We start from the raw sequence: 17800 nt of genomic DNA, 5'->3' as shown, positions 1-17800 counted from the left end.
TTTTTTCTATATATTTTTAGTTGTCCGATTAATTTCTTTCGATTTTCAGTAGAGACGGGGTCTCGCTCTTGCTCAGGCTGGTTTCGAACTCCTGAGCTCAAACAATCCGCCCGACTCGGCCTCCCAGAGAGCTAGGATTACAGGCGTGAGCCACCGCGCCCGGCCTTGAATTCTTTATTGAGGCTTTTTTATTTGTTGTTCAGATATTTGTATTACTGTCTAAAAGCTATCACTAACCTTTGCTGAAAGCTTACTAGTTGCCAGGCATTGACAGACTTTGCATGTTTTAACACATTTCATTCTCTAATTCTGGAAGACACAGTGTATCAGTAATTTGGCCAAGGCCATTCATCTAGTAAGTGATGGATTGATTCAGGATCTAAAAGCAGGCAGTCTGTTCCAGAGCCAGTGCCTTGTTGCTTCCTATATAAAAGGGGTTAATAAAATAATCACACAAATTATTTAATGTATTTTTAATAAGATTTACAACAATTAATAACATGAAATATATTGATTGATAAATGTAGTTTAAAAGTAATTTGCTATAATTTGAGAGCTGGAGGAAATAATGATTTTAATAGAATTTAGTGAAACACAATGTAATTCTAAGTAAGTTTTGGTGATAAACTTAAGTATTTATTTTTAACCTCGGTTTTAGTTGTAGAAAGAAATATTGGAAAAGTAGCAGTCAGATTAAATGGATTATGAAAAATAGTTTATTTGGTAAGTTTTTGTTTAATAAGAGGTATTATACTATGTTGTGTTAACATGGAATGTAAATATGGGTTTATATGATTTATCTAAATCTGCTTTGGGGAATGTCTGACAAAATTAATTTGTTACTTTCAGACTTGAAAGAGGCCTCCAGAAAAAGTAGATGTGTATCTGTTCAAACAGATCCTACTGATGAAATTCCCACCAAAAAGTCAAAGAAGCATAAAAAGCACAAAAACAAAAAGAAGAAAAAGAAGAAAGAAAAAGAAAAAAAATATAAAAGACAGCCAGAAGAATCTGAGTCAAAGCCGAAATCTCATCATGATGGGAACGTAGATTTAGAATCTGATTCCTTCTTAAAGTTTGATTCTGAACCTTCAGCAATGGCACTGGAGCATACTACAAGAGCATTTGTCCTATCTGAGACCAGTGAATCCCCTGCAATTGTGCTAGAACCTCCTATAGTATCAATGGAGGTGTCAGAGCCGCACATCGTAGAAACTCTGAAGCAAGATGCAAAACCTGCAGAACTGTCAGTTGCATCTACATCAGTAATCACAGAGCAGTCCGTGACAGTAATGCTGGAACCATCCATGACAAAGATTCCGGATTCCTTTGCATCCGTACCAGTGCCTACTACGACAGTGGTGCTGAAGTCATCTGAGCCAGTTGTAACAATATCGGAGTATCAGATGAAGTCTGTGCTGAAATCTTTCGAGGGCACATCTCCAGAGCCATCAAAGATCATGTTGGTAGAGCCCCCAGTAGTAAAAGTGTTAGAGCCATCAGAAACCCTTGTGGTATCATCAGAGACACCTACTGAGGTGTACCCTGAGCCAAGCACATCAACAACAATGGATTTTCCAGAGTCATCTGCAACTGAAGCGCAAAGATTGCCAGAGCAGCCTGAAGAAGTACCATCGGAGATTGCAGATTCATCTATGACAAGACCGCAGGAGTTGATGGAGCTGCCTAAGACCACAGCGTTGGAGCTGCCGGAGTCGTCGGTGGCCTCAGCGATGGAGTTGCCGGGGCCACCTGCGACCTCCATGCCGGAGTTGCAGGGGCCCTCTGTGACTCCAGTGCTGGAGTTACCTGGGCCCTCTGCTACCCCGGTGCCAGAGTTGCCAGGGCCCCTTTCAACCCCAGTGCCTGAGTTGCCAGGGCCCCCTGCGACAGCAGTGCCTGAGTTGCTGGGGCCCTCTGTGACACCAGTGCAACAGTTGTCACAGGAATTGCCAGGGCTTCCAGCACCATCCATGGGGTTGGAGCCACCACAGGAGGTGCCAGAGCCACCTGTGATGGCACAGGAGTTGCCAGGGCTGCCTGTGGTGACAGCGGCAGTAGAGTTGCCAGAGCAGCCTGCGGTAACAGTAGCAATGGAGTTGACCGAACAACCTGTGACGACGACAGAGTTGGAGCAGCCTGTGGGGATGACAACGGTGGAACATCCTGGGCATCCTGAGGTGACAACGGCAACAGGGTTGCTGGGGCAGTCTGAGGCAACGATGGTGCTGGAGTTGCCAGGACAGCCAGTGGCAACGACAGCGCTGGAGTTGCCGGGGCAGCCTTCGGTGACTGGGGTGCCAGAGTTGCCAGGGCTGCCTTCGGCAACTAGGGCACTGGAGTTGTCAGGGCAGCCTGTGGCAACTGGGGCACTGGAGTTGCCTGGGCAGCTCATGGCAACTGGGGCACTGGAGTTCTCGGGGCAGTCTGGGGCAGCTGGAGCACTGGAGCTTTTGGGGCAGCCTCTGGCAACAGGGGTGCTGGAGTTGCCAGGGCAGCCTGGGGCGCCAGAGTTGCCTGGGCAACCTGTGGCAACTGTGGCGCTGGAGATCTCTGTTCAGTCTGTGGTGACAACATCGGAGCTGTCAACGATGACGGTGTCGCAGTCCCTGGAGGTGCCCTCGACGACAGCGCTGGAATCCTATAATACGGTAGCACAGGAGCTGCCTACTACATTAGTGGGGGAGACTTCTGTAACAGTAGGAGTGGATCCCTTGATGGCCCAAGAGTCCCATATGTTAGCTTCTAACACCATGGAGACCCATATGTTAGCATCCAACACCTTGGACTCCCAAATGCTAGCGTCCAACACCATGGACTCCCAGATGCTAGCGTCCAACACCATGGACTCCCAGATGTTAGCCTCTAGCACCATGGACTCCCAGATGTTAGCCTCTAGCACCATGGACTCCCAGATGTTAGCAACTAGCACCATGGACTCCCAGATGTTAGCAACTAGCTCCATGGACTCCCAGATGTTAGCAACTAGCACTATGGACTCCCAGATGTTAGCAACCAGTTCCATGGACTCCCAGATGTTAGCAACCAGTTCCATGGACTCCCAGATGTTAGCAACCAGCTCCATGGACTCCCAGATGTTCCATGGACTCCCAGATGTTAGCAACCAGCTCCATGGACTCCCAGATGTTAGCAACCAGCACCATGGACTCCCAGATGTTAGCAACCAGCACCATGGATTCCCAGATGTTAGCATCTGGCACTATGGACTCTCAAATGTTAGCTTCCGGCACCATGGATGCTCAGATGTTAGCGTCTGGTACCATGGATGCCCAGATGTTAGCGTCTAGTACCCAAGATTCTGCTATGTTGGGTTCAAAATCTCCTGATCCCTATAGGTTAGCTCAGGATCCTTACAGGTTAGCTCAGGATCCTTACAGGTTGGGTCACGACCCCTATAGATTAGGTCATGATGCTTACAGGTTAGGACAGGACCCCTATAGATTAGGCCATGATCCCTACAGACTAACTCCTGATCCCTATAGGATGTCACCTAGACCCTATAGGATTGCACCCAGGTCCTATAGAATAGCACCCAGGCCATACAGGTTAGCACCTAGACCCCTGATGTTAGCATCTAGACGTTCTATGATGATGTCCTATGCTGCAGAACGTTCCATGATGTCATCTTACGAACGCTCTATGATGTCTTATGAGCGGTCTATGATGTCCCCTATGGCTGAGCGCTCTATGATGTCAGCCTATGAGCGCTCTATGATGTCAGCCTATGAGCGCTCTATGATGTCACCTATGGCCGAGCGCTCTATGATGTCAGCTTATGAACGCTCTATGATGTCAGCTTATGAGCGCTCCATGATGTCCCCAATGGCTGATCGATCGATGATGTCCATGGGTGCCGACCGGTCTATGATGTCGTCATACTCTGCTGCTGACCGGTCTATGATGTCATCGTACTCTGCAGCTGACCGATCTATGATGTCATCTTACACTGCTGATCGTTCAATGATGTCCATGGCTGCTGATTCTTACACTGACTCTTACACTGATACATACACGGAGGCGTATATGGTGCCACCTTTGCCTCCTGAAGAGCCTCCAACAATGCCACCATTGCCACCTGAGGAGCCACCAATGACACCACCATTGCCTCCTGAGGAGCCACCAGAGGGTCCAGGATTACCCACAGAGCAGTCAGCATTAACAGCTGAAAGTACTTGGCCTACAGAGGTGCCATCATTACCTCCTGAAGAGTCTGTATCGCAGGCTGAACCTCCTGTGAGTCAAAGTGAGATTTCAGAGTCTTCAGCAATGCCTCCTAATTATTCATTGTCAGCATCAGATCCTTCAGTGTTAGCAGCATCAGAGGCTGCCGTGACTGTTCCAGAGCCACTGCTAGAGCCAGAATCTTCAGTTACGTCAACTCCTGTAGAGTCGACGGTAGTAGCAGAGGAACATGAAATTATTCCAGAGAGATCAGTGACTTGCGTGGTGTCTGAAACTCCCATAATGTCAGCTGAACCAACTATGTTAATATTAGAGCCTCCTATCATGTCAGAGACAGCAGAAACATTTGATTCCACGAGAGCCTCAGGGCATATTGCCTCAGAGGTACCTATGTCCTTGCTGGAGTCAGCAGTAACTATTCCAGAACCAGCAGAGAGCAGCATCCTGGAGCCGCCAGCTATGGCTGTCCCAGAGCCTCCAGCCATGGCCGTCCCAGACCCTCCAGCCATGGCCATCCCAGAGCCTCCAGCCATGGCCGTCTCAGAGCCTCCAGCCATGGCCGTCCCAGAACCTCTGCCTATGGCTGTCTCAGAGCCTCTGCCTATGGCTGTCTCAGAGCCTCCTGCAATGGCCATCCCCGAGCCTCCGGTTGTGGCTGAGCCAGAGCATGTTACCATTCCTGTGCCAGTTGTTTCTGCCCTGGAGCCTACTGTGCCTGTCCTGGAACCAGCAGTGTCAGTCCTTCAACCTGCTATGATTGTTTCAGAACCATCTGTTTCTGTCCAGGAATCCACTGTGACAATTTCAGAGCCTGCTGTGACTGTGTTAGAGCAGACTCAAGTAATATCAACTGAAATGGTTGTGGAGTCTACACCAATGATCTTGGAGTCTAGTGTTATATCCTCATCACATGTTATGAAAGGAATGACTCTACTGTCTGGTGATCAAAATCTTGCTCCAGAGATTGGCATGCAGGAGATTCCATTGCATTCAGGTGAAGAGCCGCATGAAGGACACCTGAAAAGTGACTCTTATGAAAGTGAACGTGGAATAAATATAGACCTTAATATGAATAATCATTTGGTTGGTAAAGAAATGGAACATAATACAGTGTCTGCTGCTAGCACTGGTTCTGTTGGTGAAATTGGTGAAGAGAAAATTTTACCCATTGAGGAGACTAAACAATGCCAAGTATTGGATACTTACCCTGGTGTCAGTGAAGCAGATGTAGGAGAAAGTCTGTCTTCTACTGGTCCTCTTGCTCTGGAACCTGATACAGTGGGAACTAGTAGGGGTATTGAATTTATGACAGCATCTACACTCAGTTCAGTTAATAAATATGATGTTGAAGTATCTTTAGCTACTCAAGATACTGAACATGACATGGTAATTTCAACCAGCCCCAGTGGTGGTAGTGAAGCTGACATAGAAGGACCTTTGCCTGCTAAAGACATTCATCTTGATTTACCATCTAGTAATAACCTTGTTTGTAAGGATACAGAAGAACCATTAACTCTAAAAGAGAGTGACCAGACATCTGCAGTAGCTCTCAGCCCTAAAGAAACTAGTGGAGTTGAAAAAGAAGTACCTCTCCCTACTAAAGAGATACCTGATTCAGGATTTTCTGCCAACATTGAGGATATTAATGAAGCAGATTTAGTAAGACCATTACTTCCTAAGGACATGGAACGTCTTACAAGCCTTAGAGCTGGTATTGAAGGACCTTTGCTAGCAAGTGAAGTTGAACGTGACAAATCTGCTGCCAGTCCAATTGTAATTAGTATACCAGAAAGAGCTTCAGAATCTTCTTCAGAGGAAAAAGATGATTATGAAATTTTTGTAAAAGTTAAGGACACACATGAAAAAAGCAAGAAAAATAAGAACCGTGACAAAGGTGAGAAAGAGAAGAAAAGAGACTCTTCTTTAAGATCTCGAAGTAAGCGTTCCAAATCTTCCGAACACAAATCACGCAAGCGAACCAGTGAATCTCGTTCTAGGGCAAGGAAGAGATCATCTAAGTCCAAATCTCATCGCTCTCAGACACGTTCACGTTCACGTTCAAGACGAAGGAGGAGAAGCAGCAGGTCAAGATCAAAGTCTAGAGGAAGACGATCTGTATCAAAAGAGAAGCGCAAAAGATCTCCAAAGCACAGATCCAAGTCCAGGGAAAGAAAAAGAAAAAGATCAAGCTCCAGGGATAACCGGAAAACAGTTAGAGCACGAAGTCGCACCCCAAGTCGTCGGAGTCGGAGTCACACCCCGAGTCGTCGAAGAAGGTCTAGATCTATGGGTAGAAGAAGGAGCTTTAGTATTTCCCCCAGCCGCCGGAGCCGCACCCCCAGCCGCCGGAGCCGCACCCCGAGCCGCAGGAGCCGCACCCCGAGCCGCAGGAGCCGCACCCCGAGCCGCAGGAGCCGAACCCCGAGCCGCAGGAGCCGCACCCCCAGCCGCAGGAGCCGCACCCCCAGCCGTCGAAGAAGATCAAGGTCTGTGGGAAGACGACGAAGCTTCAGTATATCCCCAGTTAGATTGAGGCGATCAAGAACACCCTTGAGAAGAAGGTTCAGTAGATCTCCTATCCGTCGTAAAAGATCTAGGTCTTCTGAAAGAGGCAGATCACCCAAACGTCTGACAGATTTGGGTGAGTCATTCTATTAAAATTGAATAGGATTGTAATAGAGAGTGATTTAAACCTGAGTTTTTTCTGATCTTCAGTCAAATGAAATATTTTGGGTTACTGGTTCAGGGCAAATATTTCTGTCTTTAAATTTTTATGGTTAAAAACTCGTATTTATAAGAAAGTATAGGAATAAGTATTGTAATTGGTGTTGAAAGGCTTGCTTTGGAATATAATTAGAATCAAGGTGTCTCCATACTTGAAAGTTTTATTTTGCTTTGGTCACCTTGCCATGACTAAAAATGGAAAGCAGAAGCAGATGTAGAAGTCGAGTTACATTAAAAACAAGGCTAGGCCGGGCGCGGTGGCTCACGCCTGTAATCCTAGCACTCTGGGAGGCCGAGGCGGGCAAATTGTTTGAGCTCAGGAGTTCGAAACCAGCCTGAGCAAGAGTGAGACCCCGTCTCTACTAAAAAAATAGAAAGAAATTAATCGGACAACTAAAAGATATATAGAAAAAATTAGCCGGGCATGGTGGCGCATGCCTGTAGTCCCAGCTACTCTGGAGGCTGAGGCAGAAGGATTGCTTGAGCCCAGAAGTTTGAGGTTGCTGTGAGCTAGGACGCCACGGCACTCTAGCCCGGGCGACACAGTGAGACTCTGTCCCAAAAAAAAAAAAAAAAAAAAAACAAGGCTAGTGTATGTTCACATTGTTATCCTATGTATTCCAACATACATCCTTCCAAATAAGCCTAAAATTACAATGTTTCTTTTTTAATAAGTTAACATCTTAAAATGGTGATATAGGACTTACATATTTGTGAAGGTAATTCTGATTGTTACAGTTGGTAATGGGAGTGAGTAGGGAATTTTGCATGTTGGGGGTGTTATTTAACTGGTTGGGTGATAACTAGTTAAATAAAGTGAAATTTATAGATCAGTGATATTTAATAATCTGTTCTACTTTAAACATAAATGCTTGGCCGGGCGCAGTGGCTCACCCCTGTAATCCTAGCACTTTGGGAGGCCGAGGCATGAGGATTGGTTGAGGTCAGGGGTTTGAGACCAGCCTGATCAGGAGTGAGACCCCATCTCTACTAAAAATAGAAAGATTAGCTGGGCATTGTGGTTAGTATCTGTAGTCCCAGCTGCTTGGGAGGCTGAGGCAGGAGGATGGCTTGAACCCAGGAGTTTGAGGTTGCTGTGAGCTATGGTGATACTACTGCACTCTAGCCCCGGGTGACACAGTGAGACTGTCTCAAAAAAAAAAAAAAAAGCTCAAATTTTAAGTAGCGTTTAGAGATGATTAAAACTTGATGAATAATGCATAATTACCTGCAATAAGTATGGATAATATATTATTGTCCCAGTATATTGGACATTTCCAGGTCAAAATTGTCTAAAGAAAAAGACATTAAGAGTAATAACGGAGACTCTGCATTCATTTCAACAGAGGTTTTCTGAGTTCTTTTTCAAAGCAGAGGAACAGTATGTAATTCCAAAAGTGATGACAAGTTGGAGAAGACAGGGGTAAAATGCGTATGTCTTGTTTAGCAAATAGTAAAAATGCGAAAAAGGACAGAATGTGATGATTATTGTAGTCCTGGTATAGGTGAGGTACTTGAGGAGCACAGTGGAGAGGAGTGTTAATTCTAACTTAATGGTGGCTTGTTAGAAGAGGTGGCTCTCGAACTTGGACTCAAAGAGTGATTTAAGATGTCAGATTAGGAGGAGAGTAAGTTTGGGTTATGGTAATTCAGGGAAGTAAAGTTGGCTTTGGTAGGTTTGTGTCTTCAGAGTGTGTGTGGTAGCGTGACTATCATAGTTGTATGGTGAGTCAGCTGTTTTGTGTAGTATTTGAATGGGAAGCTCATTGTGGACTTAATTCTTTAAAATAAGCGTCTACTGCTTAAAACTTTGAGCTAGAGTGGTTTGATCATTGATAAAATTTAAAGCAGAAAATTGATACCTTTAGTTTTGTTTGTATATAAAACTTTTGGTAATAAAAAATGTACAGCCTTCTAGGAAAACTGCTTCTTGTATTTTTCCTCTTACAGATAAGGCTCAGTTACTTGAAATAGCCAAAGCTAATGCAGCTGCCATGTGTGCTAAGGCTGGTGTTCCTTTACCGCCAAACCTAAAGCCTGCACCTCCACCTACAATAGAAGAGAAAGTTGCTAAAAAGTCAGGAGGAGCTACTATAGAAGAACTAACTGAGGTAAGCTAGACAGAATTTGTTTTCATTCTTAAATGGATTATTCCAGTGATGTTGACTCTGGAGCGTGCCAAAACCCGAATTGTGGGCTGAACTGATAATGGCTGGCACCGAGTGGCCAAAACCCGAAATACAGATGTGGCAGCGGCAGAAGCTCTGTTTAGCAGGCCATTATCTGGGATGGCTAAGCTCCGCTAGCTAAAAGTTACTTCCCATTACTTTTGCTTTCCAGTTTTAGAAGCCAAACTGACTGAGGAGTGGGACGGTTCGTTTGAATGGAGGAGGTGTTGAGTGAGCAACACGCAGAAGCTCGCCTACAGTTTCGTTTCCATTCACGACGTGTTCACTGATCGCCACGAGTGTACTGCATATACGCAAAGACACAGACAATCTTCAGAAATGATCTTTTGCCACCGGAGCTTGGAAATTAATAAGAATAGCTGGCCATTGCCTGAAAGGAACTTCTTTCGCATCAACATTTCGGGTTTTGGCTGTTTGGTACCAGCCATTGGCGATAATGGCCAACCATTATCAGTTCTTCCTGCGGTTCGGGTTTTGGCAGTAACATATATATTTTAAACATTTTTGTTTTTAAAAATTTGGTCTTTCCAATTGAGGCTTTTTTGGGGGCTTTGTTTTATTATTACTACTTTTTTTTCTTTCGGGGGGAGATGCTGAAATATTGCTGCTAGAATCCAGAAATACCACACTGTTTCATATATTGAAACTTGTTATTGGCTAGCCTTATGCCAGCCTGCCACTGTCAATATACATTCTGTTCCCCTTGGTTACAAGCTTGATATACTCTGTGTTTTTGGCTAAATGAGCTTTTTATCCTATTGTAATATTTTCAATTGATAAGAGATGTAATGAATTCTACTGCTTGTATAGAGACAGGTCTATCCAAATTTACTCTGACCTTTTTATAAAGCCAGGTAATGGAGTCTGTTCCTTTACTTCTCAGGAAGGAATTGACTTTGCTTTATGTGTCAGACCTCATCAGTTATACCCTCTCTATCATGCCTTATTTTCCATGTTTAAGTTCTGTTCATTAAGAGACTCAACCTACAGACATGTAATGGAGAGACATGTTACCATATAATTCTGCAAATGTTTTAGATCTTTTATTTTGCCATACATTTGAGGATCATAAAGCTTCTTAATTTGTTTCCTCACTTAGATTTATTATAATATGAATTATAACTTCTTTTTTAAAAAAATTAAGAACCTTGCAAAGCTTATATTGCTTACTTATCAAATCCAAGCTCCTTATCCAAAATGCTATGGATACTTAGTATTTTGCTGTTTTTAGCCTCATCTTCAGCCCTGTTGTCCCTTTTAACAAATTTATTCTCACCTTTTTACCACCACTTAACTAGGATAACTTTTCCTTTCTCTACCAATCCTTGTTCTTCACTATGAAAATCTGGCTTAGAACTCTTCAAGGAATATTCCTTGATTCTCTAACTCTGCCTGACTCTATTCTTTCTTAAGCCTTTGTTCTTTTAGCACTTATGTAATCAGTTTGTATTATATCAGTTTGCACTTGTTATTGTGTTGCTCTGTAAAAGCGTTCTTCAATTATTTCATGTATATGTATTCTGTCTCTTGCACTAGATTGTAAGCTCCTTGGGAGCAGGGACCATGTCTTCTACTTTTTTTTTGTATTCCCCAGACAGTGCCCAGTACAGTGCTCTGCACATAGTAGGTGCTCAATAAATGTTGTTGACTGACTGACCAGCCAGAGTGTGTTTAAGTAATAGCTAATAAGCCAGATTATCTATCTAGAGATAGATAACTTTGTTTTGAAAGTTGCTTTTATGTGGTTTTGATTCTAAGAAATTACATGTTGTTCTACATAAAGCATTTAAGATTTATTTTTGTTTGTTTTTACTTTTAAAGAAATGCAAACAGATCGCACAGAGTAAAGAAGATGATGATGTAATAGTGAATAAACCTCATGTTTCGGATGAAGAGGAAGAAGAACCTCCTTTTTATCATCATCCCTTTAAACTCAATGAACCCAAACCCATTTTTTTCAATCTCAATGTGAGTATTAGTGCTTATGGATCAGTAAAACAGCACAGCTTATGGAACTATTTAAATAAAACCCAAGTAGAATTTAGTTTATTAATTTTTGGTTTAAATACTGTGAGAAATAACCAAATTATTTCCTTTCTGATTATGTTAAAAATTTTCAGAAACCATTTAATGTAAGTGATTGTTATACTACTGAGTTTTAATTAAGAAATACTTTATTTTTCAGATTGCTGCAGCAAAGCCAACTCCACCAAAAAGCCAGGTAACATTAACAAAAGAATTTCCTGTGTCGTCTGGATCTCAACATCGGAAAAAAGAAGCCGACAGTGTTTATGGAGAGTGGGTTCCTGTAGAAAAAAATGGTGAAGAAAACAAAGATGATGATAATGTTTTCAGCAGCAATTTGCCCTCAGAGGTAAGTAAGAGGAATATTATGTTTTTTCCTTTTTTATGCCTGAATCTGCCATTTTATTGTTACTTTATATCTGATTTGGATTCTGTTTCACTCTTCTTAGGGCCGGGTTAAACGGCAGGGCCGGGTTAGACGACAGATGAAACAACCCGCAGCTTCTCATTTGACAGTAACTCGATGCAATTCACTTTGTGGAACCAAGCCACAAAGTGAAAAGCATCGAATTGCAGAGAACAGTGTTATCACATCCCTACCCAACATTGGGCCCTCCTTGCACTTGTGGGAAGGTAGCCCAAGGTACAACTATTTAGCTTCCCGTTTTGCTTCAAGGCTCTATAGCTCTAGATTTTGGTGGTAGCAAATTTACTGGGTGGAGGGATTGAGTGGAGAGAGGCAGATCCTCAGGTTCAACACAAGAACTGGATTGGAAAAGGTCATTGTAGGCTGATGTGAGCATCTTGGGTTCATAGCCCGTTGCCCTTAAATGATTTTTTTTTTTTTTTTTTTTTTTTTTACTATTTCTCTGGGTTGTTTGTCAGATAGCCTTTAATTTTAATCGTTTTACGTTCCCTGTGCTACCTTGGCCCTTTTGAATTCTTGTGTTTAACCTAATGCTCAGCCTTGGTACTCTATTCCCTTCTCCTTCCCCTCTTTGCTACTATTAAAAGTTGGAGAAGTGGAATTCACACCTTGAAATTTCCACAAGGCTATAGTTGTATCTTGTCAAAATGACGTAGTAATAATGCCAAGTGTCAAAACTACCCCATTAAAATGCCGCCTGATTAAATATGTGCTGCTAAATATAGTGCACATGAAAACAGCAAGACTGTATATATATGTAAATATATATATATATATCTGTATCTTTGTATGTATCTCTGTATCTGTACCTTTGCTGTATCTTTTAATAAACAGTTTACTTTTATTTAACTTGTTGTGCAAAGTCACGCTTGGGGGATGTGGGAGGGTGGAGAATTACTAGGGGAGGTGGGAAATTTAAGTGCTACCATAGATTAGTTGTCATCACCTCTTGCCCTTGGTTTCCAAAGCCCAGACATCTGTCCAAGGACTGGACTATATATCTGATGCCCATACAGACTCCTTTTTCTTGCAGTTCTGGCATATGTAGGTCAGAGAGACCTGTACTCTTCACTTCAGGTTCCATTGGCCATATCAACATCTTCCAGTAAACACCTCCAACTGTACAAATAAATCCTATTTATAATGTCAGAAAGTGAACAGAACCCAAATCAGAAACGTTTTGATAGCAGTAGTTTTTTTCCCCGAGGTATTCACAGGCGACATTTTCACTGTTCTTTTTTCCTTTTTTTGGGACCTGTGGCATTTTGAAAGGGAGCAAGTTCTATACAACGAAGCTGGTGCTGGTCATGATTACTAGTCAATGCAACTTACAGTCACAGATAATGATCTGTGTTCACATGGGGTTCAACAATTGAAGCAAGTTATGTCATCACCAGTGAGGGAGGGATAGTTGCTTTAGATAGTAATTTAGTGAGACCAGTTGAGTAGCTCAGTTGTTAATCCCCAGATCAGGCTACCTGCACATCTCAAGAGGGAAAGGCTAACTGACATTTGTAGCTGACTTAATCTTCTTATGGTAGCTCAGTGTAAACCGTGATGGTAAGAAGGCTGAACAAACTTAATTTACAGGTCCCAATACATATGCTTTTAATAACTAATTTTTTGCAGATTAAACATTCAACAGAATTGGACAAAACATAGCTGGGGAGATTCTTTACATGTGAAATATTTTCCGGTGTAGTGGAGACAATAAATACTGCAAAATTCCAAGGGATTTTCCTGAGAAGATAACAGACCATAATTATTTTCAATTTCTTCAGTTAAACATGGGGAAATTGCTTAGTAAATCCTGATGATTACACTTTTTTGATTGTGTGTATACATATATTTATGTTTGAAATTTAGTACTCAGCTATTTTCAGTCTTAACACTGAAAGTGTGATGTCTTAGCCTTACCTGTCATCAGAAGTTGTCAGACTTTAATTAAAGGTTGAGAACTGTTAAGATATCTGGGGGGAGGGAGGGAATGCTTGATAGAGAAAGTGTACTTAAATAACTATAAAATTATTTGTGTAAAGGAGTCTTGCTAAAACTTGTTAAAATAGAAGAAGAAGTTCTGCTCAGAGAACTAAATGAATGAAGCAGATGGTGTCTCTTGTGGAAAAATATATATAACTATTTGATCAGACCTACTAGGAGATTAGACTCAAAGAATATACATATTAATGCTAAATAAAAGAACCCCCAAAAATATTGGGGGGAGAGGAGACAGGATTGTGTTTTGCTTTCAAATCTCTTGTACTGTTACCTAGCAATAATAATGTCAGACATGTAGAAGACATGTTCATAATGTAAAATATTTAGTTCTAGTTATTTAGCTACCATCTGAATTACTACATTTGTAAAGCTAATGTTCTATATATCAATGTGAAATATTTTTGGTGACATTTTGTTGGGAGTATTGACCCTTCTGATTCCCTGTTAGGGTTTGAAATAAAGGCTTTCTAGAGTAAAAAGAAAGTTCTTTTAAATGGCCAACTTTTTAACAGAATAGTATTTTTAATTTTTTATCTATCAGTCTTTTTTGTTTTAATAAATATAAATGAAGTTTGTGGTTCTCTTGTCCTGAGCATAAAACATTCAGGCAAAGATCACAGATTTTATCTCCATAAGGGCTGAATTAGCTTTGCTATAATCCCTAACCCCACCAGTTGTCTGGCATATGAGTGCTCTGTGACACATAAGTATGAATGGATAGACGTGGACGAAGCAGCACAAATCCATATCTTATGGAAAAACATCTCATCAGACTGTGTGCCCTACTGCCATAGCATCGTCTTCCTACTCAGAAACCAGCCAGCAGCATCCTCAGTAAGGAGAGACTACAAACTTTGACCATATTTGTGAAAACCTGATTTATAAACAATGAAATAAAATCTGTTGAAAAACAAATATTTAAAAAATACTCTTTAGGGACATTAATTCTTGGTAATAAAGTTAGGAAAGCCGTATTGTGTAGAAGGTTTGAATGTAATCATTGACTTAAGTGGAGTGATGACTCCATTTATAACTATTAGTGTGGAGTTTTCATGGGTTTAGTATTAATGTTTTAGGTGTCCAGCTCTGTTAAGGTCTAGTGATTACTTAGATGTTAAGATCATCTTTATCTTAAGCAGTTTGCTAGTTTGTATTATTGAATCATATTTCTACATCCCAATGGAACTAAAAGTCTCTTAAATGTATAAACTCTAAATGTATAAAGATTAGGAAAGCTAACTTCTTGGAGTAAAATGAAGATTTTAATCGGAAATTAAACACATAGGTCCTAGCAGTGCTAAAATATGTAATGTACAGCCTTATTCATTCTTTGTTCCCTATATTCTCTAGGTATTTAACACTGAATTTCTCTCAGCCATTTAACAGGTTATCTGTTGGTTTTCACATTATGCTTCATTTAGATTAATGTAAGAATTACCCCCTAGAGAATTTTGAATGATACAATAAAAACATTCGTAATTCAGTTTTTAAAACCAATTAAACACACAATAACTGGGACAGTCTGTATTTACTGGCTTTGTTTTTGTAGTTGTCATTTTGCTCTTTTACATATGAACCTCTTTATATTTCATCAATTTTTACTAAATATTTTAAAATCATGTTTTATCTATAGGCCAGATGGTTTTTCTTTATTTCTGTTTTCTTATAATTAAAGTTTTCCTTTTATGCCTTTTAATTTTGAGATACCTGTGTAGAAAATCGTTTTCTGGCTGTAGGAGTTATTTTCCTTATCTGACTCACCCCATCCTAACCATTATCTTTAGATCTTTTATAGCCTTTCATTGATGCTCTAAGAAATTCTTAAGATGGTTCTATTTATGTAAATAGTTGGGTTAACAAAAGGGGAGTAAATTGACTTAGAAGAAATTTTTAAATGAGAAATGGAGATATAAAAGGCACATATATAATGTAGGTCATGAAATGCATGTTACATGGTGCCAGTTGCATCATTACACCTGAGACACCTTTGTAGGTTTTAGAAGTAGTAGTAATCTGCATTGTTGCTATGGTAAGGAGATTAAAGAACTTGGTCAGTTTTTATTAATATGAAAATTACAATTTAATTCAGGACACTTTAAAATTTCACCTTTTAGAAACTTGTCTGAGGGAAAACTAAATTAAACATTTCCCCTGTTATAATACCTACACTATTACTACATAATCGTTTTTATACATCAGGTAGCAAGGTAATCTATAGTATACAGTGGAAACAAATAAGGTTTGTTATTATAACTTAATAATAGTAGTCTAGAAATTTAAAATTTTTTCCTAATATTTAGAAGGGCTTTCAGCTTCACTTTGGTGCCTTTCCCACCTTTCTAGTTTCTAAATAGTAAAGGGTGATTAAGATTTTAGAGCTTCACCATCAAATATAATAGTCACCAGCTACTGAAAAAATCAGTTTCTTAATCACCCTAGCCACATTTCAAGTGCTTAAGCAGCTATGACTGCAGACCAGGTTCTATTGGACAGTACCGCTCTAAGGGCTAGCTGTGGCATATTATGAGTGTTTTATTATGGATACATAACATCTGGTCTGACCCTTGAATATTGCAGGTTTGGGTATTATAGTTGGCTTTTTATGCATTATTGCATAACCTGAGTTACCTTGAAAAGCTGGAAACAGGCTTTTGATGTAAACTCTTTAAGATCCTTAGAGGTTAAGATAATCTCGATTCATTCTATTTTGAGCATATCTTTTCATATTTAAAAATAAGAAATTAATAGGCAAATTAATATTTGGTAATAAATTTTTGACATGAACTTGCAGCTCATTTGGTAAGCCTGTTGAAGAATAGATGAAAGTTGTACTACCCTAAGAAATAATAGTTGTAATTTTATCTAAAGTAAATATCAAGTTGCTGTATTCCTTTTAGAGTAAGATATGAATTTAATGTGAAACATTCTTGAGATATGAAGGAAGTTTATTTTCAGGATAAATGATGAGGCATTAGGTTACCTGCTTAATAAAGGCTAAAAGAGGAAAAATATGAAGATATAAAGTAATCTCTACAAAAATGAATTCACAGAGAGGTATATTCATTTGCTTTCCACTTGGAAAGAATTAGTTTTATTCTAGGAAAGTTAGCATTTTTAGAGCCTTCGAAATACATCTTTATGGCTAATTTATAGTTGGAAATTGGGGATCAGGCTTTGGGATGATGGGTAGACATGTTTTTCCCAGTATCAGATTTTAGCCTTTTCAGAATAAAAACATTATTTATGATTAAGCACCCTAACACTTAGATTTATAGATTGCTATGAAAACTGAAGTAAGTCTGGGAAAGTTAATGGAACAGTACATGTCTCATTTAGTGTGCCTTCAAAAATTACCTTGATAATCCTACTTGACAATTTCAGGAAACATGGAAGGTAGGCCTAGGGGATGTAAATTGTGGCCCGAAATATCTGCATTCCCATTTAAAGTCCTAGGAATTGATCAGAAATACAGTAGAAGTGAAAGGTGAACATACTAAGTTTCTTAGTGTTCCAGTCAGATTTTGCTTAGATTAATTCTGATAGGCCTTAGAGATATTCTAATTTGTGTGGATGATTTTCTAAATTGACTTAAGAGATTATGATCTTTTCAATTCACAAAAATTGATACAGTCTAATAAACAATTACAGAATGAATTCAGTTTAATTTTGCCTTCATTTTAAGAAAGCATTATATAAAAATCTATACTTGCTTTGTAGAAGAAAAACCTTGGTTTATCTAAAGGAACATTAGATCATTCAGCAAGTTAACTAAGAATTTTATGGCATGATTAATGGGTTCTAAAGATAGGAAAAGAAAGATTAGTAAATCCTTGTGCATGAGGCATTTCATATACAATACATAAAGTTAGCTTCTACTTAACTTTTTAAAAAGAAAGTCTGTAGCTGTTAATGATTTTACTGACTTATGTCTGTTATGGTCATGCAGTACTTGTCATTTTTTTTGTACATGAAAACAGCAAAACTTTCCATGTCAGATAAGCATTTTACAAAAATGAATTTTTTTGCATGAGATAACTAGAAAATAGTATAAGAGGTATTTAAAGAAAAAAGTCATGAATTAGTGAGTTGATACAAATCAACTTGACTTCTTAATTTTAAAAGAAAAAATATCAAATACTTACTTGATGGGTGTTTCCTTTTGTAGTTAAACCTTCCACAAATCTGACAAATTGAGAATTTCCTCCAAAGATTACTTTTTTAAAAAGTTAAAATA

General features: G+C 40.0%; 1 protein-coding gene across 1 annotated transcript in view; it reads left to right on the top strand.

The window, feature by feature from the left end:
* Nucleotides 1-17800, top strand: part of SON (SON DNA binding protein) — a 33653-nt gene that overhangs the window by 5750 nt on the left and 10103 nt on the right. The window contains exons 3-7 of the mRNA XM_012657386.1: nucleotides 850-3097; nucleotides 3147-6844; nucleotides 8878-9038; nucleotides 10938-11084; nucleotides 11302-11490. Of these exons, the coding sequence (XP_012512840.1) occupies nucleotides 850-3097; nucleotides 3147-6844; nucleotides 8878-9038; nucleotides 10938-11084; nucleotides 11302-11490 (6443 nt within the window). The remainder of the gene's footprint in view (nucleotides 1-849; nucleotides 3098-3146; nucleotides 6845-8877; nucleotides 9039-10937; nucleotides 11085-11301; nucleotides 11491-17800) is intronic.

Source organism: Propithecus coquereli, unplaced genomic scaffold (assembly GCF_000956105.1).
Source record: "Propithecus coquereli isolate 6110/MARCELLA unplaced genomic scaffold, Pcoq_1.0 Scaffold54, whole genome shotgun sequence".
Classification (NCBI taxonomy): Eukaryota; Metazoa; Chordata; class Mammalia; order Primates; family Indriidae; genus Propithecus; species Propithecus coquereli.
Note: the sequence above shows the minus strand (reverse complement) of the source record. Positions and strands in the feature narration are given on the sequence as shown.